Raw genomic sequence first — 24,944 nt, 5'->3', positions numbered from 1 at the left:
CCTTATCTTGGCTGATTAAGAAATCAGATTAAAAGATGTGCTTAGCTTGTTAGCTCAAGATTTCAAGGCCTTGAACTCAAATCTCTCCATCCTTATTCTCAAGAAATATGATTGATGAATTTTTGTTGGTTTGCTAAAGATATTAAATAATGCAAGTTTTTTTTTTGTTTGTTTCTTTTTTAAGAAGAGCCCTGGAAAAGCTTTCCAGATTGTAGAACTTCGAATTTTTTCTAATTGGGGCCATCCTGAATATACATGTCTATATCGCTTCAGAGTACATGGAGAACTTACGAAGTAAAAATCCTGTCTACATTATTTTTCTTGTACATTTTTGTATATACCAAACAACCTGAAACACTGGATGAGGGCATGTTTTACCACAGGACAAAATTATCTTCTATAATAAACTTCGAAAGACTGCCAGCAAGACAATACATGAAAATTCAACTGATAAAATGTTCCCGATGCTCAGCTTGCCATTGACACCTTAAAAAAAAAAAATGGTCATGCTGAGAAACTGCATGCTGAATACTCTGATTTACTAAGATTGGTTAGCAGAACAGGTGATGTCTCTTGTACCTAGTTTGAATTGTATTGTTAACAAAACTATTTTACTTTTGTTTTTCAACTTTAGAATCTATTTTAACATATACTTATATTTGTCTGGCACCAGGAACAAAGCAAGTAGACATTAAAAGTTTCCTTAAGATTTTGGTCTCAGTACTTTGGCCTTTTCACTAGATTTTGAAGACTTTTTTTTGGTATTTGTATTTTATCTATTAAACCTTAATACATATTACTGTCAGGGAAAAATAATGCAACCAAAATGTCTTTATTTATCAGCAGCTTAAACTCCTATTCTTTGGAATTGCCTTAACCCAGACACAGATTTTACTTTTGTTATTTTAATTTACTTTATTTGTGGGATTGGATGGGGAAGAAAGGGGGCTGGATGGGATAGAAATTAGGTGAGGAAATAATACCTTTCAAATTTGTTTTCAGATTTGCTCTCATTCTTGAGCCAGCTTTTCAAAGTAAATAGTGTCTTGTAATACTAGTTGAGCAAAATATGGAAATTTAATTTTATTTCTTAGTTTTAAGGGTGAACTAGATCTAAAATCACAACTCAACTCTTAGGTCTGAATGATGCTTATTTCAATTAAATTAATTTAGCTTAGTCTGGGTTATACACTAAGAAAATAAAATTAAGATCTGAAAAGAATAGAATATTTTGATTTTGAATTCTGCTATAGAACCAAGACTAATATGTTCTTAACATTTGTATCTTTATCCCGATGGTCACATGATATTGAAAAAGTGTATTAGCTAACATAGTAGGCAAGTTCAGCTGCCATTATTACATTTTAAAGCCTTTGTTTTTCCCTTACAAGAGCATTTTTACTGGACATAATTGGGATTTGCATTATATTATAAAACTGCATGTAGCGTTCTTGCTTGACTGATCTTAGAGGCTTATTTGGTTGTGATTAACATGTTATCATACATATTGTATTTTCAGAAAAGGCTTAAAATGATGGTGCTGACTCGTTTTCTGAGTAGAGTTTTATGTATATTGCACAACAGTCCTCAAATGTATTTAAAAACTCCATAAATTAGCATTTGTTCACTGTTTTTAGAAGTGGAACTAATGCCTATACAGAGAAGTTGGATAAAATATGTACAGGTATTTCATATATTATAGGTTAAATATATAAATCAAAATTATCCTGTGTAAATTAAATTTGGGAACTGGGATGGGAATATTTTGAATACTAATTTATTTTTAAAGATGCAAGATAGGACTTTGTGCAATGTATTTTTGTAAATGCTTTTCAAAATATTTGTCTTTGGTAGTGTTTCTTTTGCTGCCTCCAAATTCACAAGATGCTATTGAGATGTTTAAATAAAGAATTTGTAATTTTTAAAAGTGCATGTAATATTTCAAATTAATAATAAAAAGTATATTTCTTTTCTCAGTTTATATTGTTTCTTCCACAGGATGTGCGTGTGTGGTACTTAATAACTTTAAATTGATAATATCCCAATAGGTACTTGGTAAATCCTTTCTTGCATTTTATCTATCATTACCACAAGCAACTGTTAATTCTCAAAACAAATGATTAAAAAAATGTTTATTTCACCATTGTTAACCCTGAAAATACCAAAGAGTGTACACAAGTTATCACAACTGCAGTTAACTCTGAAAAATAAAATAAAATAAACCCAAAGAACTAATAATGATCATAAGCAAACAGCTTTTTTCATTTCATGGAGGAGGAAAACGAGACAAATGAGCCTCCTCTGATGCTGAAGAGACTCACTTTAGTGGGCACATCTCAGTACAGATATTGCTATGCAGTAAGCTGCAGCATGGCAATGATGTGACAGCAACAGTGAAACAAGTTTGATTCAAAGCAGTGCTTAATGATCAGAACACAGTCCTGTAGGTGTGCTTCAGGTATCACCTGCTGCTGGTGTGAAACAGTTCTGGGATTTTGCTGCAGTTGAGTTCATCTACAAGTTGAAGGCAAAGAATTATTGTTACGCCACTCTCAGAGCATAATTGAACAGGGTGTCTGCTAATAATTTTTTTTTAAAAAAAGGGTGGCATAGCATGGGGAATCCTGACACAATAAAATGAACATATAAAGTGAACAAATAACTATGTTAAAAGTACACATCAGATTTAAGGTTACCCAGGTCAAACAGAACAAGTGTTTTTTCTAGTCATCCCTTACCAAATCCTTCCCTCCTCAGAATTCCTTTTGTTAAACTCAAGTGAAAAGGTTTTAAAAAAAAAAAAAACCTAACTTCAACAACTGTCACCCAAGGATAATAGCACTTTGGCCTTAGTTTCTTAAATCCTGAGTTTTGGTTACAAAGGTACTTAGCATATGGTTAGACAGAAGTCTCAAGTATTACAATGTAACTAAATAAATCCAAAGTGAGGCTTGCTTGTGTCATGTAATATGAAGATAATCTCTTAAAATTACTTTCAATCTGGGACGTCATTGCAAGTATGAGGGCTAAAAAATGCAATCTTATTCTTTACTTTTTTTTTTTTAGAAGAAACTGGCTCAGTGATATTAAGTGACTTGTCCCAGCAGAAAATTATATTCCCATTGATTAGAACCTTGATCTTTTCATTATAGCACATCATGAAATGACATTTTAAATAAAACTGAATGATGAAATTGAGCTTTATTGCTTTATGTATATGCAAAGTGGAAAGTACAGATAACATAATACTTAACTGCAAATGCTAGTTCTACTGGATTAACCTGAATTGTCAAAGGATTCATTCACAGCTTGTTCTTTCTGTAGCTTTTTTGGATATATGTTCTCATATAAGTATGGCAATGGTTTCATGCAACTTATGTTTTTGAACTATATAATGCTGAAAAAAATTGAAGAAATAGTAGACATTTTAGAATTGAGCATATGTATGAGGGGAAAATTGTCATATTAGGAAACTGCTGAGTTTTATTTTTAATAGCACTACAAAATGGCAATTTAAGTGGACACAAAGTATTTTTATAGAAATGTTTTTCTCTCTTTTTGACTTTGTTGCTTTTTCTAACTAAAAGGGGCCATACAACTTTTGCAAAGATACCTTTTTTCCATTAGGGAAATATTGACTTGTCTTTGTCATTAGCCATTATTTTTGCTATTAACAGTTTGAAAACACTGGTGGAATATCAAAAATATTAAAGCCAGAGAAAAAATGTTCATTTAATGATATTCAAAATGTCTTATAGCTGGGTATGATGGTGACTTGGGAAAAACATGAACCAAATACAGAGCATGCGAATTTTGCAGTTTACAAGGACGAACTCAATCAAGCTCTTATACTACAGAGATGTTATTTAATCATAAATCTAATGGGGAGAGAGGCAGAAGCAAGGCAGATAAGGGCGAGAAAACATCCTAGGAAATGATCAAGTTAAAAATCCCATCGAGAAGTGTGGATGGATTTAAGAGATGCTCAGCCCCAAAAGGAGGCGTGGAAGGAGACAATTTGGTTCCAGTATCGCCACTGGAGGCGAGGGTGGGGGGGGAGGGGAGAACGGGTATCGTGGTGATGGTTCCAGATGGATTGTACGGGAATCCGGAGTAAAGCACCGGGTACGACCCGGGAAGGGGGAAGGGTGACTCTTGCTAAATGTGGGAAACATTATTAGAGTGTACGTATCAAATACTCTCCCGACGCCGAGTTCTCAGAACGTACGCGCATGGTCCTTTTAAGCCCTTGCGCGCCGCCGCCTTCACACATGGAGATTATGACGTCACTCGCCTTCCCCGTCCCCCGTCTTGGGGCGGGGCGGTTGTAGCTCCTCCTCCGTTGGGATGCGGCCCGCCCCAGGCGGCCTCCTCCTTCCGTCTGCCTTCGCCACCGCATCCCCTCCCATGAGGTCACGTGGAATGGCACATCGCCGACACGCCCGCTGAAGCGCCTGCGACTGTTCCCTGCAAGCCACCGTAGAAGCCCTCGGGCCGCCGCCAGGACGGAAGCCGGGGAGGCTGGAGGGTGACTACGGGCTGCGGCAGCCTCAGCGCCTGCTCTCTGCGCGGGCCCGCGGGATGGCGGCAGCAGCTGCGGCGATGGCCGAGCAGGACAGCTCCCGGAACAGCGCCCGGAACCGGGGCGGGGTCCAGCGGGTGGAGGGCAAGCTCCGCGCCAGTGTCGAGAAGGGCGAGTACTATGAGGCACACCAAATGTACCGGACCCTGTTCTTCAGGTAGCCGGAACTCGCGGCCGGACTCAGGGCGGCCCGCCTGTCTCGGGGCGCCGGCCTATGCTTTCCAGAGCTTTTCGCCTCGTCAACCTAACCTGGCACCGGCACCGCCCTCCTCTCTGTTTCTATTGGCGGAATGGAGACCAGCCCGCTTTCTCATTGGCTCGCGCGACTGCCTGTCGCGGGGGAGGGGGGGTAGAGGCCCGGGGTTAGTATGATTAGGGCCGGGGAGATCGCTAAAGGGGAGCCTAGGGATGGGGAATGGAGGCTTCCGTACCTCCCTCTCCTCTTCTAATATCAAACTGAGAGGAGTGCCAAGCCCCTGTCCTGACCCATCCATGCACCGGCTTTCGTGCCTCAAAACTCCGGATGGGTCCACCCCACCCCCTTCAGCCTCCCTTCCAGCCTTGACCTTTGCAGGTAGCAAGAGGGCCCCTCCCTCTTCCCGGAGCCCTGCTTAGTGACTAGTCCTCAGCCCCTTGCCCAAGGGCCTGCCTGGTCAGCGACTTGAGGCGGGGAGCGGAGTGGGTGGGGAAGGGGGGGAGACGGGATGTGAGGGGGTAGGGGAAGAGAGGGAATGAGGGAGAGGAGAGGGTACAGGGTTTCCGAATCCCTTTTAGGGTCTGTATCTCTTTGCTTCTGGCATGTAGAGAGCGGACATTTGTTATTGGTTGGACACATCCCCCCATTACTAGACCATCTCTGTCTCTGAAGGCTAGCCTTCTCCCAGACATCCCTCTCGCCTCCCATGCTGGGTGCCCCCTGCCATCCCTTCCCCGAGAAATTCCTTTTTTCCCTCTCCAAAGGTTTGAGTTTAAACCAGGTAGAAAGTTTGTTTATACGTATAGTCTTTCTCCGCTCTTACTCTTGGTGGTCGTGCATAAATTGATGAGCTTTATTAAGTAAGGCCCATCATCCTTATAGAATTTAATTGGTTAATTTCCTTAACGCGAGGCTTTAGTTGACTATGATTAGAGTTTGTGAAATACTGTGGGTAAGCATGGTTTAGGTCATCTTTGTGAGACTTTGGTTCTTTCTCAAAGGATCTTTGTTGACCGGGCAAGACTAAACTGGTATTAGAATTTGGGCTACTTTTTTGTTGTTGTTGACTTCCAAAATAAAGACAAGTATGTATTTGTAATTATCTTGAGTTTCATTGAGGAAAACCTTGTCTGTAAGTGGTTTTCTTTAAAGATAGTTAAAATGCAATCCCCCCCCCCCCAAAAAAAAAAAAAATCAGATTGAGGATTTAAAGATCCTTTTTTTCTCTTATCCACAGCTATCTTTCATAGGTTTCTTATTTGCCGTGTCAGCCAGGAAGAATATATATTTGTTGTTGCTTGGCCATAGGAATTTTCTTTTAAGGATAATATTGTGTAGTCAAAAGAGTTCAATTTCTTATCTGGTTACTAAAGTTGGTGACATAAAGTTGGAGCAGGAAGAGTTCCTTAGTAGTACTACTCCCTCATTTAACTTAAGATAAAGAACTTTGGAAGTCCTAAAGAACTTCAAGGACTTGCCCCAAAGTTGTCAGCTAGGGTATTAAGTAGCAGTTTTGTTTAGAACCAAGGTATCTTTACTCTATCTAGACTCAGTGCACTTTACACCAAGGTCTAATGATTTCTGTCCCTGTGTGACTTTGTGAAAGTCACAAAACTTCACTTTTCTGGGCCTCCAGTTTCCTCATCTGTAAAAATAGAGGGTTGGATTAGAGAAGATAATCTCTAAAGTCCCATACAAATTTAAAATCCTTATCATAGTGTCAGTTCCAGTCCTGTAATTTAGTGGGGTTACATGAACTTGTTGATCGTATGGGAATTTTCTTTATAATATGAGTTAAAACTAAGTTAAGTGGGCATTGATTAGAACTTGTAAAAAATTTTTTTGGCAATTCTTAATTTAATAGGATTTGGTCTAAAATACTGTACTTAGGATTTGGGCTAAACATGCACAATGTAATATGCCATTTCTGAAACGAAATACAAATTTTAAAGATCATTTTTAGAGTAGTATTTTTTAAAAAACATTTTCATTTAATTGTGTTTTACCTAATTTAAATTTCACAATCAGTATTGTCTAATGTGCTCCTAGATTGTTTCAGGAACATTTTGAGTTTGTTTCTATTAGGTTAAGTAATTAAGTTAACTTTACTAATGCCTTTACTAAAATGGTGTTTAATCTGAATTGCTACAAAAGCTGCCAGTTTATGTACTACCAAAAGTTTTGTAAGTGTAATTCTTCCTTTTTGTTCAAGGAAAATAAAAAGAAGGTTGTTTAGATAAAGTGATCATATATTTTCTTTTCTAAGAAGTTTCTCCAATAATTCACTTATTCCAATGGATTATTATCTACAGCTCCCACGATAAAAATGATATTAATCTCTCTGTTTTATTTGAAATTGAAGGCAAAACAATTTTAGACCATTGTAATATCTAAATAATTTTTGACATAGCTTTGAAATTTGCACAAATTGTTATATTTTATCTTTCTACTTACAAAACATTTTTTCTGCTCCCTAAAAATAAAGCTATTTTTAGTTTTACATGAGAATAGTTTTTCCCAATAGTTTAAAACAACTTATTTAATTGGTCTCTTGGTAGAAACCATAAATTCTTAATGCACATGTTTATAATTGTTAACATTTGAAACAAAGTCTTAGCAGACATGTTAAGGGGCTGTGTGGTATCTTAGTAAAGTTGATCTTAAGAAAAAAAAGTAAACTAAAAAGGTGTTTAGACATTAAATTTATTTGTGTCAGCTAGTCACCTTCTGAAAGTGTCAAAGGAGAGAAAAACAATCCATACATTTTGATAATGTTTATGAATGTTTAAAATTGGCTTTAATTCTCTGCCAGTCAAGTTTTCTTCAGTAGTAAAAGTTCATGTCAGTTATAATCAGGATAATTAAATCCTAAAGTTTTGAGATTGAATTCTACACAATAATTTTTTCATGTCTGTTGTTTTCTGAAAAGAATTGCATGGATTTTAGCTTGTTCTTTACTTTCAATTGAATCTGAAGTTATTGAGATTAGTAAATGTAATTAATTAAATTGATACACTCAGTTAAGGCTGGACCAAACCTTAGAGAAGAAGAAAATTGATTAACATATTGAGCTTAGATTTAAATTTTGGTGATTCCTAATTGTCTTGCTGGGAAAGTCTCAAAATATATACATTTTCATTAAATTTATTTTTAAAATAAATATTTATTGATTTTTTTTTAATGCCAATTCTTAGTTTAGTAGAATTTGGTCTAAAATACTGTACTTAGGACTTGGGCTAAACATGCACAATATAATATGCCATTGCTAAAACTAAATACAAATTTTAAAGATCATTTGTATTCGTATTTTGTTGTTTGGCAAAACTTACATCAACATAATTGGAAAATAAGAGTAGTATTTTGAGTATTTTAAAAAACATTTTCATTTAATTATGTTTTACTTAATAATTTAAATTTCACAATCAGTATTGTCTATTATCCCCACCCAGAGAATCCTCCCAGCTAACAGATAATATTTTTAAAGAAAAAAAAAATCAACAAAACTGATTTACATTGGAAAAGTTATATATTTGCAATATGTCTCATTAATAGATGTCCCAAGGTGAAGTTGGGATATCTTTTCATGTTTCTTTTTTTAAGCTGTGGTTAATATTTGTAATTTTGTAACATTCACTTTTGACATTTTTATTTTTGCTGGTTCTTTTCTTTTACATTGTTGTAGTCTTTGTATTGTTTTTCTAGCTTTGTTGATTTCATTCTGTGGCAATTCATACAGATTTTTTTTTCATAGTTCTCTTTATCATTTCTTATAGAATAGTAATATTATGTTATATTCGGGTGTCATAGTTTGTTTAGCCTTTCCTTTGTTGATGAACATCTACTTTTTTCCCCCCCTATTCTTTGTTACCACAAAGTCCTGCTATAAATGTTTTGGTATATTTGGGAACTTAATAGGTTTGTTGGTGAAATTGCTTTATCACAAGCATATAATTCCTATTTTGGAGAGGTTTGAGAGATTTTAAGGATCCATTGTCATTTAACTTTATTTCTAAAGGAAAATAGCATTTATTTGGTTTGTAATGAAACTAAGCTAATAGATTGTGTCAAAAAAAAAAAGAATCAGAATCACTGGGTCATACATTTGATTTAGAGAACATTTCAGAATATTCTCCAATATTTTTTATGGATTGGGTATGATTCAAGTGACTATATAAAGCTATTGTCAGCTGCCCTGTGTTTCATTTGTGACCTCTTTTCTCTTATTCCTTTCATTCTAAGAAGAATACTTGATTCATTCTTAATCCACTGAAAGATCAGCTCAAAAGTTTTAGTAATTATCTTCAAATTGAAAAATGAGTAAATACCACTGGCCTCAAGGGCTTAGTCATAACCAATTGAGTATGAATATGTTCCTAATGATGAGTGACTATCTACAGATTTCATACTTAAATCTTTGTATTTGTCTTTGTCATATCTTTCAGTGTCTATATTGATGTTTTCTATTGATTCACTATAAGGGATCACTGTTCAGTGATCATATTGACTTTCATATTGACTATAGTGTCTTTAATGTTAGAATATAAGGATGGACAACTTGTAGAACCATGTAATTCTAAGGAGCACAGAGTTAGAACATCTTATTGATTCCATTGCAAATTACAAATTATTCATGTTGACAGTTATCTATATAAATGGTTATGATTTGGATACTTGTACTTGATTCTAGATTTTTGATACAATGCTGCTTTTATTTGTACATGTTGATTTTTTCCTTTGAGTATTAGACCTAACATTGGTTCACATTACTAGTTTTTACTTTTTCTTAATAGAATTTTCCCCTATGAAATTTTTGAAAGAGTCTTCCCTCTGTAGCCAGATTTTTTGGAGATCTAAAAGTATGAGAGAGGTTTGCATTTTTAGTTCAATCATTATATGTGATTACATGTTTTAAAATATCACATGGAACTGAAAAATACAAATAATCTTTCTCAAAATTAACCAGAAGAGGTACAGAATAGTAGTTTTGTAAGACTTCTTTGCTCTTATAGTGTTTGCTAAGTGATTCTTCAACATTTATAACATTATATACAGTATGCGTTAAAATATCAGATGACATTCATAATAAATCAGTTGTAAGATCTGATGACAGAAACCAGTTTTTATAATACAACTACTGTATTATACACAGAGTATTAAATATTAAGACAGCTCCTTGCTTTCACAGACACATTTTGTTATTCTTATTTGAACTTGCATTTACTGAGCTTTCTGATTGTATTGAATCCTTCATTGATAGAATGGAGCCTCGTAATAAAGTAGACTTATACCTAAGTCTCTTGAATTCTTCCTCTGTATCACTACCAGCATGGCAGCAATATTTAGACCCCAGAGTAAATAGAAAGTTACAAGACTGACCATTTCCCATAGATTATTCACTAAGAGAATGTAAGAGTAGTTGGGTTTATATTAAGTTAAAATTAGTGTATGAGTTTATATTATTGTTAATTGTGAAATGATTTTTAAAAATATCTTGACAAAAAAGTGTAAGAGTTAATACTCATAGAAACAGTATAAAAGAAAAAAGGCTAATTTTTGTGTGTGTAGTCAAACTTATTTCTCTCTGTGGGTAGATCTGTTGTAATTGGCACATAATAGGTAAACCACTCTATTGTTCTCTAAGTAGACACTTTGTCATTATTCTTATTTAATCCTGTGTTTACCAAGTTTTCTTCTCCATTGAAATCTTATTGTAATGCTTCATCTTGTATTTAAGATGATTCAGATTTTGGACACTATGCCAGTGGAGAATGTTCACGGTTCCTACCTGTGCAATTCCCAGAGAATCTTAGTGAAAGACAGGATAGCAAAAAAAGCAGCCTTCTATAGTTATGTGAATCATACCCCAATCCTTAGAAAATAGTTGCCTTCCATTACAGAGAAACTTTGAGACTATGCCCTATTATGTAATGGATTCTTTGGTTAACCCCAGAAGACCAGAGAGTTAGAGTTGATCCCTCAGGTTTTACTACAGCTGTTAATAAAGACCATTTTCCAGTGAGTTATTACCTTTATGACAAGGAGCAAGCCACTTACTTTTTGTCTGTTGCCTAGCTTTCTTATAAAATGGTAATAATAAGAGTACCTACTTCCTAAGGTGGTTGTGAGGATAAAATGAAATAATAAGTGTTCTGCAAACTTCCAAGCATCTTATACATTTGTTATTATCTTTAAATTCTTTAGAGATGATAAGCTATTCATCTTAGTAAAATGAGATAAACCAATTTTACTAAATTTTTCCTATTTAAGTCATTGTTATTTATTATTTCAACTTATTACCTCCAGTGTAATTTACCTGGCTCTGTTCCAAAACAAGAAACAAAATTAAGAATGTTTGTCAGAAGATTTTGAAGAATATAATGCTGAAGACATTTTCTTTTATTTTAGTCATTAGAGTAGTTGAACTTTGAATGGAAATTAAATATAGAAGAGAATATGTGCAGTACAATTTATTTTCTGCTTCGTGCCACTTCTAATTCTATTCTACTGTTGGGATTTTTTATTTGTTGCAGTTTGGAACAAATTACTGCTTCTTATCTCTTCTATATTCTAATTTATTTCTAGTATATTCCTTTGTATACTTGCTTAAATCTTCTTTAATCCAGAAGTCTCACACTGCCCTAACGCAGCATTCTATCCTTAGAATATCATCCTCCATGCTGTTAAATTTAGAGTCTTCTATTCAGGTAGCTGAAAATTTGCCCAGCTTTGTAGGACTAATGAATAATAGAGATAGTTATTTCTCTGCCTGTTTCCTTTCAGGGCTTGTAGTCTTGAGTCTACTTTGCTCATTCTGCCCTCCAAGTGTATACGTTATGCATATATTAGGACTGATGGCTGATAATATTTGCATATTTGATATTTTACTTTCATTGACTAATGTGCCATCTATGGTTTATTCATATCTATGGTGTCTGTCCAGCTGTAAAACTGGAGAGGGCAGAGATCTTGGTTCTTCCAAATGTATCATATACAAATAAATGCTGGATAATAAATGTTTGTAAATGATAATAGGCCACTTCTTTGCTATTGTCCTTCTCTTCCCCATGCAAAGACATTTGGTAGTATGTGAGAAGCTCAGACTTCTCTTTCAGCTTATGAAACTCCAAAAAGATCTCTTGAGTGTGAGAGGTAGAAGGAGTCTTAGATATGTTATAGTCTTATCCTCTCATTTTACAGATGAAACTGAAGCTCAGGGAAATGAATTACTTTGAGTTACACTTACAATTACTTTGTGTGAGTAAGTAGACTTGGTAGGATTTGAACTTTGGTCTTCAGACTTCATAACTATCCCTGGTATAAAGTTGTATATGCAATAAATAAAAACTTTATACTAGGTTTTTGTTTTGTTTTGTTTTTGCTGTTGTTTAGTCAGTTCAGTCATGCCTGACTCTTCATGACCCCATTTGGGTTTTTCTTGGCAAAGATCCTGGGGTGTTTTGCCATTTCTCCTTCTCCAGCTCATTTTAGAGATGAGGAAACTAAGGCAAACAGAGTTAAGTGTTATTTGCCCAGAGTCACACAGCTAGTAAATCCCAGACAAGATTGAATTCAAGAAAATGAGTCTTCCTGACTCATCTCTATCCACTACTCTGCCACCTGGGTGCCCAATTATAACTTAGAAAACTTGTATATTTTAATATTAAATTCTAGATGTAATTTAATTAGCCTTTATAAGGTCAGTTTATTTTTTTTAATGCACCTGAATGAATTTGTTAGACTCTCTCAATGATATTAGTTCTTTTGTCCATTTGGAGCAATTTGGATGCACAGCCTAACTCGGTGGTCCTCAAAGTGTAATCCAAAGTATTGTTGGGTCCTCTGAAACCCTTTTAGAGGGTCTACAAATTCAAAATCATTTTTTATTTCTAATATAGTAAATAGCTCTAAATATAACCCATGTGAACAAAAACTCTTTGAACAGATCCTCGATAGTTTTTTAACAACATGAAGATACTGAGAACAAAAGTTTGAGAACCACTGGTCCCTAGCTTGACGATTTTAACATCATATTTTCTTCATTATTACAGGTACATGTCACAAGGCAAACACGTAGAAGCAAGAGAACTAATGTACTCAGGGGCATTATTGTTCTTCAGTCACAGTCAAGTAAGTGACTTTTTGTTTCTATTTCTGTTCTAGAAAAAACTGAAATATGAATGCTAAAGAAAAAGACTAATAGGCAGCAAGCTGTGGGCTGGTGCTATGCATTCTGTCCCATTTTGAATCAATTTTGACAGCAGTAACCTGGTTGTTCCTGTTGAATACAAACCCACATCTGCAATAACAGCTACATGGAGCCTGCCTTATTATGTGCTGCTTTCATGGCTTTGGCCCCAGCCCTTGTAGGCTACAGTGGCAGTGTTAGAGCTAGAAATACGTCATAGATGTTCATTCATATGGTAGCTAGTTACAGTACATCCAGTAAATAATTATTGTGCTAGAACAGTTTCATTTATCTATTCACAGGCATTGAATCAATTTGAAAAACTGGTTAGCACTGCTTGTTTAATATATGTCTTTGAAAACCAAAAGCATCCCTTTTTTGTTTCTAGAAACTAATCAGAGCTTCATAACTAACAGTATGCTTCTTGTTTGTTTGTCTATGTTTTGTAGCAAAACAGTGCTGCCGATCTTTCCATGCTGGTTTTAGAATCCTTGGAGATATCAGATGCGAAAGTAACTGATGAGCTATTGGGTGAGAATTTTACTATGTTGAGCTTTACAATGCTTAAAGTACTTCTGCATTTTAGAGATTATTTTTAGCTGGCCACTGATGTAATGATTTCTTAAGCCTCTTAACTCCCTCTTTGGTGCCTTGAGTTGTGATATGATGTGGTATTAATTTTGCTGTAGAAGCATCACAGCACTTTTCACAACTGAAGATGGTAGTCTGATTGAGTTAGAACTGAACCTATTGGCACACTTAGCAAACATACTATGTTTTATAGGTGGAGCATGATTTTTGGCACTGTCCTCTCCCCCAACACAGGAGCAACATGTAATGTCTGCACAGTAATTGACCTCTCCGCCGCTTTGATGGACAGCGGCTTCCCATCCAGTCAGCGAGGTGATGTGCGCATTGCCCGCGAGTCGGCCATTTTGTCAAAGAAACTTTGCTTGGCGGACTGTCTAATTCGGTAAGCGTGCAGTTCGTGAAGCCCTTTTTATGAGCTTCCCAGCTGGAAAGAATATGGTGAGGCCTAGCCACCCCTTGCCTCCACTACTCTTCCAGAGGTCTGTGGACAAATCGGAGAATAAAATTGAGGAGTCTATGATGTTTCTGTGACTCCATTCTGGCGCATTTACTCCCCAATCCCCTGATAGTGTTGCCCCATTCTATATTTCATTCTTCCACGGGGACCAATCTCCCCACTGCAAACGTCCCTGACCCCCAACTTGATTAAATCTGGGCTAAGCAGTGAGACAGGAAATATTTTTTCCCTTCCTACTCACTAAGGGAGAGTGTGGCTTCTGGCACTGCAGCGGAGAGGTCAATTGGATGTTAACTCACAGAATTAATACGAATTTAATAGTACATTTGGTACATATATATCTCTTTAAATGCTCTGCAACAACTTTTTTTTTAAAGTAAAAGAGTTGATTTTTAAGTGTTGTATATTTATAGAACACTAAATACGTGTTTTCTTTGATTAAGGATTTATGTTTATGTTACTTTTAGAAAATTTGGCTAAAGTGTTTAGTTTGATGGATCCAAATTCTCCCGAAAGAGTGGCGTTTGTATCCAGAGCACTAAAGTGGTCCAGTGGTGGATCAGGGAAATTGGGCCATCCAAAACTACACCAATTATTGGCTGTCACGCTATGGAAAGGTAAGAATCACTCCTTTGAATCATTTAAAAATTGAAACGTAGCTGTGAAACATTTCATGATGGGTCACAATTTCATGGGTATAAAAAGAAGAACCCTAACTGCTGCATGGGAATGGGGGCAGGTGGGAGGGACCGGACATTAAATTTGAATTCAGAAGATTTAGGCTCAGATTCTTGCTCTGCTGTTGTTTACTGCCTAGATGACTATTTTTGAATCATTTAACTTCTCTAGGTCTCAGTTTCCTCTTTTGTACATTGAAAGAGCTAGATGACCTTTAAAAGAGTTTTTAGCTTAGGTAATTATTCTACAGATTATAAGAAGTAATGTTTGTGAAAGTACTTAGAAATGAGGTGTTATGTAAATGTAAAGCAGTAAGATGATGAATAATAGAGATTAATTGCATAAATATAACCTTTTATTGAGTATTGATATAGGTATGGCCATATAACCTTTATTTTCATTTTCACTTTATAATTAAAATAGTTCTTAATAGCTCTAGATTGAGAGGTGGAGAGGGGCTATTCTTTAAAATACATCAAGAAGCATTTGTCTAGATCTAGGTGTCTATACTTTCTGCTTCTTTATTTCACTTCTTAGCTTTCAGTAAACCTTTAAGAATACTTTGATTTGATACTTTAGCTACCTAGGCTAAAATTAATTATAATACAATGAAACTTCATTAATTGTGAGTCATTTGGAATTCATTATGTAAACAAGTTTAGAATATTTGAGAGAACAAACTTTTCTTGCACCTTCAAGTATCATAACAACAATGAAAATGATCATCATAAAGCATTTTTATATTCATTATAATAGAAATGGATATGGGAGAGAGATGCTCTCTTGCAATCTGGGAGGAATTAGGAAATCTGAATAATTAACTCTTTTATTCATTTTTCTTATTTATAGTGACTAATCTCTGAAGTAAAAATCAGGACAGGTGGTCTGGAAATATTTCTTTGATAAAGCTTCATATTACAAGTAGCTTTTCTTTTCTTGAAATCAGGACTGGTTCAATAAATACAGAATGTTGTTACCTCTGTTCTCTCAGATTTTTCTTGCTCTTTTAGCAAAAGCTTGTAAAAAGATTGTTATTGCTCTGAAAAGTAATGGAACTAGAAGAAAAAAAAATCAATGAAATTGCATTTCTTAAATAAATAAAAATTTTAAGCTTCATAATTAAGATCTTTTATAAATCCAGCCTTTTTGCCCTGCTTCCTCTTTATTGCATAAATAAAGTAACAGTTTAATTATCATTGCTTAGAGGGTCATAGATCTACAACTAGAAAAGATCTGACCGGACATCTCATCTAAGGCCTACCTCGTTTTACAAATGAATAAATTGAGGCCTAGAGAAGTTGTGACTTGATCAAGGCCACACCAAGGTAATAAGCAGGAAAAATGAAATTTGAACCCAGGTTCTCTCATTCCACTGGCCTCTCATTTACGCTGCCTGTCTTTTCTAGCTCCGTATTCTTTACATAAAATAGTCTGTGCATCACCTGGTCTCCCCTTAACACATGTTCAATCAATCCTTTTTCATAGTTATATGCCAGCTTTTTTTTCATTTTGTTTATTAATGAAAATAATGAACCACTTCCCAACACAATTCAAGTGTTTGTTTTTTCTTTTACTTTTTTTTTAATAAGTTAAAAAGAATACCTGAAATTAGTCTCAACAAAAGACATTTTTAGAAGAATTTTTCTTCCCTTTTTTTGTCATTCATCCATTTCTGTGAAAAAGTTGTGATTTTTAAAAAAATTGTGATGTTTGCTCAGCCCAGTGACTGTATCCAGGGATGGAAGACAATGGTATACATGGAAGTGGGGGTAGTCATTGGTATCCTAATCCTGTAAACTTGGGCAAGTTATTTTTTTAAAAAATTATTGGTCATATTGGAACTAATCACGGTAGACTCCTTTGTAAATCATAAAGCTCTATATAAGTATCAATTATTATCAAAGGGATAAGGATTAGTCCTTTGATTTTTGTTGGGACAGCAAAACTCTTGGGAGATGAAGCTCCTTCTACTAGTGTAGGTCAGAATTTGTGCTGCCCCCCAGAGCCTGAAGAATGTAACTGCCCAGCCCAAAGGCTACACAGCCTGCCAATATGTATGTGTGTGTTGGGGGAGAGGTGAATAGGGAGAATAACAGAGAGTTACTTAGGTCTTTCTGCCTTTGAAGCTAACTCTCCTCCTACTGTGCCTTGATGTATTGGATTATCTCATTAGAATTGAATTATTTCTAATTTGAGCCTTTTCTTCCAAATACCATAAACATACATTTTAAAAGCTAAGATCCAGATAGACTGAAGAAAGAATTTTTTTTTTTTTTGGTAAGGCAGTTGGGGTTAAGTGACTTGCCTAGGGTCACACAGCTAGGAAATGTTAAGTGTCTGAGGTCAGGTTTGAATTCAGGTCCTCCTGATTTGAGGACTGTTGCTCTATCCACTGTACTAGCTGTCCCTGAAGAAAGAAATTTTCTACGGTACCATGTAACTTTATTGTTCCTTTTTTATTCATTTCATAAAACTTATCATCAGTGTTTTTTCTCATTTTTGGTTTGACCCAGTTATAAATTCTGCATTGATAATTTTTTCCATCTTTGCTGTTCTTATTTATTTATTTTTATCCGCGCGGTTTCCTGGATCTTTTGTTTTCTCCCTTTAAAAAGTTCTCCCTTCTTTTTTTGGAGATTTATTTTATTCCTCTAAATTTTACCTTTGCCTTTTTCTTCCCATGTATGCTTTGCCATGAAGTTAGGCAAAACAGTTGAACTTAAGAAGCTTTTTCTGTATCCAAAGTCTTTACATTACAATTACAATGCAGTAAATTAATTAGAATTTTAGCTTGTTCTTTAATGAGAGAAAAATCCCTTTTTTTAGCTGAATAGTTTGTGCCTTGATTATAAATATTACCATTTGAAAATATTGACTGAAATTTGAGTCACTGTTGGAAATGGAGTAAGCATTAAATTCAAATTCTTTTGGTCAGCATATATCATCAATAATTAGCGAATATGTTTTCAATGTTTACTCGTATCTGGCAAGGTACTATTGGGCATCAAGGGAGATACAAGAATCAATAGGACAGGATACTAGTTTTCAATAAATTGTAGTATAATAGAGATAAGATAGTAGGCTGTCTTATCCTGTCGAGGATTAGACCTTGAAAATAGGTAGAATTTCAAAAACTTAAGGTACAGTTAGAGTGAGGATTAGTTAAAAATAAACTAATAACCATTAGCTAGCTCCTTGACAGCAAAGATTTCTTGCCATTTTACATTTTTGTGGGTTAGCTGTATATATTAGATTAAAGTTGAAAATAAAATGTAAACAGAGGATCCTAATGAATGAATTTGCTGGTGTGTTTTCACTACTGGGATTTGAAATTAGTTTTTTAGTCAAAATAAATTAAAGATAGTTTATTTTTTACAGGTTAGAAGGCTAATAATTGGGGTAGGGATTCACATTATTTCTTAGTAAATTTTTTCACATCCTTTATTTCTTAAAGTAAGGCCCAGCACTTTGTTTTTGGTTCAAAAATATGACTCTCTTTATTGAGAGTGTAAAGCTCTGAAATTTAACAGACTTGTGAACTTCAAATAATTTACTTACATAGATGGGAATGTTTTGTATTCAGGGATGCTGTTTTGTTTTCATTAATTTTTTTTGGCCATAGGACTTGTATTAATGACCAAGCTAATTTTTCTTCCCTGTTTCAGATGTAAGATTTTAATTTGATCTTGAGCTATGCCATAAAATAATTTTAGCAGAAAATTTTTGAAAAAAAAATTTGTTCTGTTTTAAAAACTATCCAAACAATACTAAGTATTTTTCCTTTCCTCCCTTCTAGAACAGAATTATTGTGAGTCTCGGTATCATTTCCTGCACTCCACAGATGGAGAAGGATGTGCGAATATGTTAGTAGAATATTCTGCCTCTCGAGGATATCGCAGTGAGGTGGACATGTTTGTTGCACAGGCAGTCTTACAGTAGGTGTTCCTACTTTGTTCATTTCAAGAGTATTTACTTTGAAAAATATTAGATTTTGTGACATTCTGTAGTTTGCAGCTTATAATTTGACAAATTAAGAATAATTTGAAATTAAGAATGTTTGTACTTTTGATGAAAATCTTAAGATGGTAGACTGTGGATTTAATAATTTTTTCAGGAACCATGCCTTGTTAACCTTTGAATATCAAAACTTTTGTAAATCTTAATTTTTGATAACTTTTTTGGACTTCTAAGTCATTTAATTATCTTAATTGAGTAGCACCAGAATTACTTTGAAATATTTACAAATTAAGTTAGTCTAATTTCTAAAGTGTATTTGGGGGGAGTGGGGGTGGAAACTAAACCAAACCATTATCTTTCTCTATCTATCCCCCTTTAAACCGTCCTCTCTGAAAAAAGAGATACACATTTGATTATGAGAAATGCATGAAAGTTTTTTACTCTAAATAACACCAACATAATGAAATTGAAATTTGATTTTCTTAAAAAAATTTTTTTTCTTGTAATAATGATTAAAGTTCTGTGTAGTGTTGATTTTTACTAATATTTTTTAAATGTAATAATGATGGATTTACAGAAGTGGAGATTCCCCTAAGAGACAAAGGAAGCAAAAGGGAAGAGAATAACCTAAATGTGTTGTAGAGTAATGTATTGTAGTGTCCAAACAAGATAGAAGTCATCTATCTTAGATGCTTGGATTTTGATTTTTTCCCCTAAATCTTTCTCCTTTATATGCATATTTTTTACATGTGTAATTTACTTTTCTATTCTACTAAAACCCATTTTGGTTTGGCATATAGATACATTTGGATGAGATTTGCTTTGTGGCACTTTAAGTGCAGAACTTGATATACTGGTTCATATTTGCTTTGTTTAATAACATTATCACAGGGTTGTTTGTTTTTTTTTGGTGACAGATGGTTCATTGATAAAGGAATATGTTAAACATCTAAGAATGTGTTCTTGTCTTCAAGTGTCTTGTTGGAAACTATGAGTTGTGCAATAATGTTTTTGAATTTAATTGATATAAAAGTTTAAAAGTTTTTTATTGGTCTAAATAGTCTCTTTAGAACTGAACTCAATACTTTTAATGAATTAATTATAGCCTATTTTTGTACCCCCAAATTGTTCTGAGATTAATATTTGTGGGGAAGATGTTTCAATGAAGTACAGTTGTAGAGCTGTAGCATGGAAAAGAAAAAATTCATTTAATGCTTTTGACTGTTAAACAGAAGTTGTTTATGCTCCTTATTTCCTGGCTTAAGGGATTCTAATGTGATCTTTACATATTATGACATATATGGAATTTGCTTCTAGTGGCGTTACCCTTATATGCTGTGTGAGAATAATAATCATATAATATTTGAGTTTTTCCAAGGGATAAATGTTTTCATTATTGTATGCAATAAAATGATATGAGAGAATGCTTCTTAGATCTTTGAATTATATCAAATTGACAAATTTTTGTCTAATTTGGGCCAGTTCTTTTTAATTCCCTTTGATAGAGATAATAATTGCTTGTAAAAATTAACCAAAAATACTTTGACATTTCTATGAAATTTTAAAATCTGAAATCATACTACTTTTTATGATCTTTTAAAATTTTTTCCCCTTAGGTTTCTCTGTTTAAAAAATAAAAGCAGTGCTTCAGTGGTGTTCACAACATATACACAGAAACATCCTTCAATACAGAAGGGACCTCCATTTGTACAGCCTTTGCTCAACTTTATTTGGTTTCTACTGCTGGCTGTTGAAGGGTAAATTTTATTGGGTGTTGTTGGGTTTGTTTGGTTTTGGGGGGGAGGGGAGTGGACAGCAGTATTTTGATTTATGGTGTAAGGTTTCATCATTCTTTTCTGTTTGTTTTTTCAGAGGCAAACTAACCGTATTTACAGTATTATGTGAGCAATATCAGCCCTCACTCAAGAGAGATCCTATGTACAACGAGGTTAGTAGCCAGCTGTGTTTTATTTGAAGTTGTATTATTAAACACTACATGCTATTTAAAATGAAAAGGACTTCATAAACTTATTTTTGCCCTCAATAGGATAGAATGATGTTACCCTTCTTGATGATACAAATTTAACCAAAATGTAATGTCTTTTGAAAACACTGGATATAAAGAATTGTCATGAAAATTATGATGGATCTGTGTGAGCTATGTAAGTCAAACTTCCTTTTCCAGTATTTGTAATTGACAATAGTATCTCTTTCCTCTTTTTTAGTATCTCGATAGAATAGGACAGCTCTTTTTTGGAGTACCACCCAAGCAGACATCATCCTATGGAGGCTTATTAGGTAAAAACTCGTACAGAGAAATTTATTTGCAAATATTACTAATCTAACTATCCTTGCTTAATTTTTGAATTTAAATTCATATTGTTATATATGTTTTGTTTAGCCATATGTTCCATCTTTAAGCACAAAATAATAACAACATGATGAGAAATCATTTACTTGAATTCCCATAAAGGCAGGCATCCTTTTATCTCAGTTGATAGCAGAAATTATGCTAAGGAGCTGTACTTTCCTTTGACTTGATGTGTAGTAGATCTCATGTGAACAAGAAACATCACTTACTAGCCTCTGAAGCTGTCTAGGTAGCAGTGGCTCATAATGTACCTACTTGTTACCATTGGCTTTACTAGGAGTGGCTGAACACTTAAAAATTTTTTTGTAATTTGAAAATGATAAATTTTGAAACTTTAAAAATATACTTTGAAATGTTTATGACTTTTTCCTAAATTAATTTCTCATTTATTGTAGGGAACCTTTTGAACAGTCTTATGGGATCAGGGGAGGAAGAGGATGCAGAAGATGGTCAAGAAGATAGCAGTCCTATTGAACTAGATTGAAAACTCTTTTCATTAGGAACTGCATGAATCAGACAACTTGATAACTCAAAAGACATTTTCAGAATATGAGCCCTGAAATTTTGTTTTTCACAACTAGGAGGGCTCTCCATTCTGTAAAAAAGGTTGCTGAGATGTTTATAATGTTTGGTCTATATTATTTATGTAAAAAGGGTAGCCAGAAGAACTGATTGGAGTGATTGTTAGCAGCCTTTCAGTATGCTGACCAGTGACTTTTGATTGAGTTATATAGTCATTTATGGTTTCAAATGCAGTATTCCTTTTCAGATTAATACAAAATAAAGCACAGGCATTACTGTTACTTTTACCCTTTCAAAATCATTTTGTTTCAGTTTCTTATGGGGGAAAATGATACATTCAACCTTTGCTGTCACAGAGGAATGTCTTAAAAGACAGGATAGTTTTTAGCTTTTTCTCTGAGCCTGGTGCCAAATGTGTTTTTAAGACATGCCAAAAGAAAAGGTTTATTTCATTAACTAGATAACATCAAGCTAACTACTTTTTGGAGTACAGCAAATTTTTGGAAAACAAGAGTTGGCTATCTCAAATCACAGTGTAACTTGTGCCCATCAAAACTGATTTTTTTTTTTTTTAACCTTTCAAATGTGTGCGTTCTGATTTTTGCTTTAAAATTTGAATGGATCTTTGTCGCATGTAGGTAAGAAGCTGAAGATACTGAAGTCCATCCTACTGACTTTATACATAACAAATTCTCATGTTGATCTCCTTCATCCATGGGATTTTGCTGCCTTTGATGGACTTTAATAGTATTAGTTGTATATGTATGTAAGGTGACAGTTGTGTTTAATAAAGCAAGTCAGCAACCCCTGCCTTTTTCTCTAAGTACAACCACTTTTGAAATGTCATTTAAAGAAAAGGGATACTGCAAAACTTTAATTTCTATCTTAATGCAATATTTATTTTTATTGGGTGAATGATTCCTTTAACTTAACATTTTAGAGAAAAAAGACATGAAATTACAGGAATAACTGCAGACCAGGAAGTAGGAAGTCTACATTTTATCACCTTATGATGCAGTGCAGTATGCCAGATAGTACCAATATAATTACAAAAGGGGGTGGGGGGGAAACACTTTATTTTTTCACAGTTAAAAGACGTAGATTAATACACAGTGATCATGCATGGGGAGGAGGGAAATCCAATTTTATTTACTGTACAAACAAATGGAATTTAAAGGAAGGTTTTGTGTTAATGTTGAGTTCAAATAAATACTTTATACTGGGACTTGAAGCACTGTTGATTTTTGAAGTATCTAAATGGGGAGGGGAAGTGTCTCATTTTAAGCCTTTTTCTCTCCAACATGAAAACACTGAGTACTATATTCCATCAAATTTCTGATGGGTAGGAGCAGCAGTTAGTTACAAGCTGCTCTTTAGTTGCTAGGCCTTGTTTCTTTACTCAAGGCTGGGCTAGCTTATTTCAATAAGCTATACATGTACCCCATGTCTGTAACACAGATCAGAACTTCTCTAGTGTAGTTTAGAAGGTGAGATATTTTTCTTTATTGGGCACTGATGGTACACAGAAAACATCAATTTCCATATACTCACACACATACAATAGGATGCTAAAGTTTAAAGGAAGAGATTTTAGAGGCCATTTCATCCAAATTACTCATTTTGAGTTGAGACAGAAAGGGAAGTGATTTGTCCAAGACTTCACATAGGTGGTAAAGTCTAGATTAAAATCCAGGTTTTCTGATTCCAAATCCATTATTCCTTTTAACATACCATACTGGCATAGATGTTTTCTGTCTGTCATCGATGCTTAATTTTTTATTTTTTTAGTTTGCCCCTTCCTGGTATAGAGCTACATCTAGAAATCATCTAGATAAGTATAATTAAAACTTTGGTCTGTTGAAATGTCAAGATACTTTAAATAGTGTAACTACTTCCACTTAGTAAAGACCTTTTGAAAAATGTGTGGTGTTCTGTATACTTGCTGTAAAAATTAAAATTATTCCATCCAACTAAGAGACCTCCCAGCAGCTCTTAGGCTTATGGCTCATTGGTGGTATCTACAAAGTAATCTGGTATTTTCTTGTTGTGTTGTGATTAGGCATCCATCAGATTCTCCAGAGAATTAAGTTTTGATAATGACTTGATTACCAACCCTACTGTTTATTTTTTTTCTTTCTTTTTTTTTGGCTTTGGTATTTCATTTGCTTTTTATCAGAAAATTTTTAGAGATTAAAACCTCTTTGTGGCACAGATGTTTATAATAGTGACAGGGCAGTTTGACCATGTTACGATCACACAATCATGTACCTTGTATCATTACTGTAGTGTATTTAAGCATGTGCAGTAATAAGCTTGTCAATAAAACCTTTCCAGCCTATAAAGTGTGTGAGTTAGAGATATGACATCATCTGATTGGACTCTGTGGAGTGACTGTACTAAGTATAATGTTAGCATTCTGTTTTCTTGCCACTAATTCCACTTCTGTACAGATTTTTTTCTTCTTAAATGTTTCCTCATGTCCCCAAATAGATCACGTGCAATTGTGGGAAGAATCCTGAACAAAATCTACAATCAGAGAATTCTACTTCACAGTTCCAGATCCAGAGAGATGTAATAAATCAATAAAATTTGAAATAAATCACTTGGCTCCATCCATATGTCATTTCCTATTCTTATTTTCTAGCCTGTTCTTACATGGTCTTTTTTGTTGGTCTTTTAAAAAGTGTTTGTTGATCCTTTACTGTTTTTTGTTAACATCTTTGTTTCTGTGTACTTACCCTTTCATATAGAAACTCTACTTAAAAGAAAAATAGTTAAGTAAAATAGACATATCTGTGACAAATGTATCATTTCACACCTGCATTCAACCACCTCTTGTCAAGATGTTTCAAAGTTTGTCACTACATTTGTCTGAATTCTGTTGTCTTTTGCTCTTTATCATGGACATTATATATGTCTTGGTTCTGATTTTAGAGTGTTCTACAATCAATTTATAGAAGTTTTTTAAAATAAGTTTTTACTGATGTCATTTGTGATGGTTGTTTTTTTTTTTTTAACTTAACCTTACCTTCCCCAAGTGTCTTCCTCTCTCCTCAAGAACCATCTTATATAGTAAATAATATTTTTGAAGAGGAGAAAAAAATCATAACTGATGGATATATTAAAAAAGTGTGAAAGCAAGTGCTGTGGATCTCTCAATTCTACAAAAAGGGGTAGGTTGGAAGTTTCATCTCCTTAGGTCATACTTAATCTTTAATTTTGTTACATTCACTTAATTTTCTCATGTTTGGTTTGTCTTAAAAAATTTACATTTTAGTTACATATATAGTACAAAATAAACATTTTAGTGTATATTGTTTTCTTAGCTCTGCTTACTTTACTGCATCAATTCATATTGATCTTTTCATGCTTTTCTGTAGTCATATATAATATTTTTTCCTCAAT

The 24,944-nt window shown here is 34.3% G+C and overlaps 2 protein-coding genes across 9 annotated transcripts in view; both read left to right on the top strand.

The window, feature by feature from the left end:
- The window catches only part of SUN1 (Sad1 and UNC84 domain containing 1), a 70,446-nt gene extending 68,470 nt beyond the window's left edge, over nucleotides 1-1,976 (top strand). For 6 of the 7 annotated variants that reach the window (XM_052000472.1, XM_052000490.1, XM_052000499.1 and 3 more), the window contains one exon: nucleotides 185-1,976. In XM_052000472.1, the coding sequence (XP_051856432.1) occupies nucleotides 185-298 (114 nt within the window). In that variant the 3' untranslated portion in view covers nucleotides 299-1,976. The remainder of the gene's footprint in view (nucleotides 1-184) is intronic. The other variant, XM_052000481.1, reaches the window with a different exon arrangement.
- Nucleotides 1,977-3,438: 1,462 nt separating this feature from the next.
- On the top strand, nucleotides 3,439-24,138 carry GET4 (guided entry of tail-anchored proteins factor 4). 2 transcript variants are annotated; one of them, XM_052000583.1, is made up of 9 exons: nucleotides 3,439-4,739; nucleotides 12,827-12,905; nucleotides 13,413-13,494; nucleotides 14,479-14,628; nucleotides 18,486-18,624; nucleotides 20,263-20,403; nucleotides 20,519-20,594; nucleotides 20,872-20,944; nucleotides 21,413-24,138. In XM_052000583.1, the coding sequence occupies exons 1-9, from the start codon at nucleotides 4,582-4,584 to the stop codon at nucleotides 21,499-21,501; spliced, it is 987 nt and encodes a 328-aa protein (XP_051856543.1). In that variant the 5' UTR covers nucleotides 3,439-4,581; the 3' UTR covers nucleotides 21,502-24,138. The 2 variants fall into 2 exon arrangements, with proteins under 2 accessions (XP_051856543.1, XP_051856551.1); XM_052000591.1 differs by lacking the exon at nucleotides 3,439-4,739 and adding an exon at nucleotides 4,971-5,156.
- The last annotated feature ends 806 nt before the right edge of the window (nucleotides 24,139-24,944 follow it).

The sequence above is a fragment of the Antechinus flavipes genome, chromosome 1 (genome assembly GCF_016432865.1).
Source record: "Antechinus flavipes isolate AdamAnt ecotype Samford, QLD, Australia chromosome 1, AdamAnt_v2, whole genome shotgun sequence".
Taxonomy (NCBI): Eukaryota; Metazoa; Chordata; class Mammalia; order Dasyuromorphia; family Dasyuridae; genus Antechinus; species Antechinus flavipes.
Note: the sequence above shows the minus strand (reverse complement) of the source record. Positions and strands in the feature narration are given on the sequence as shown.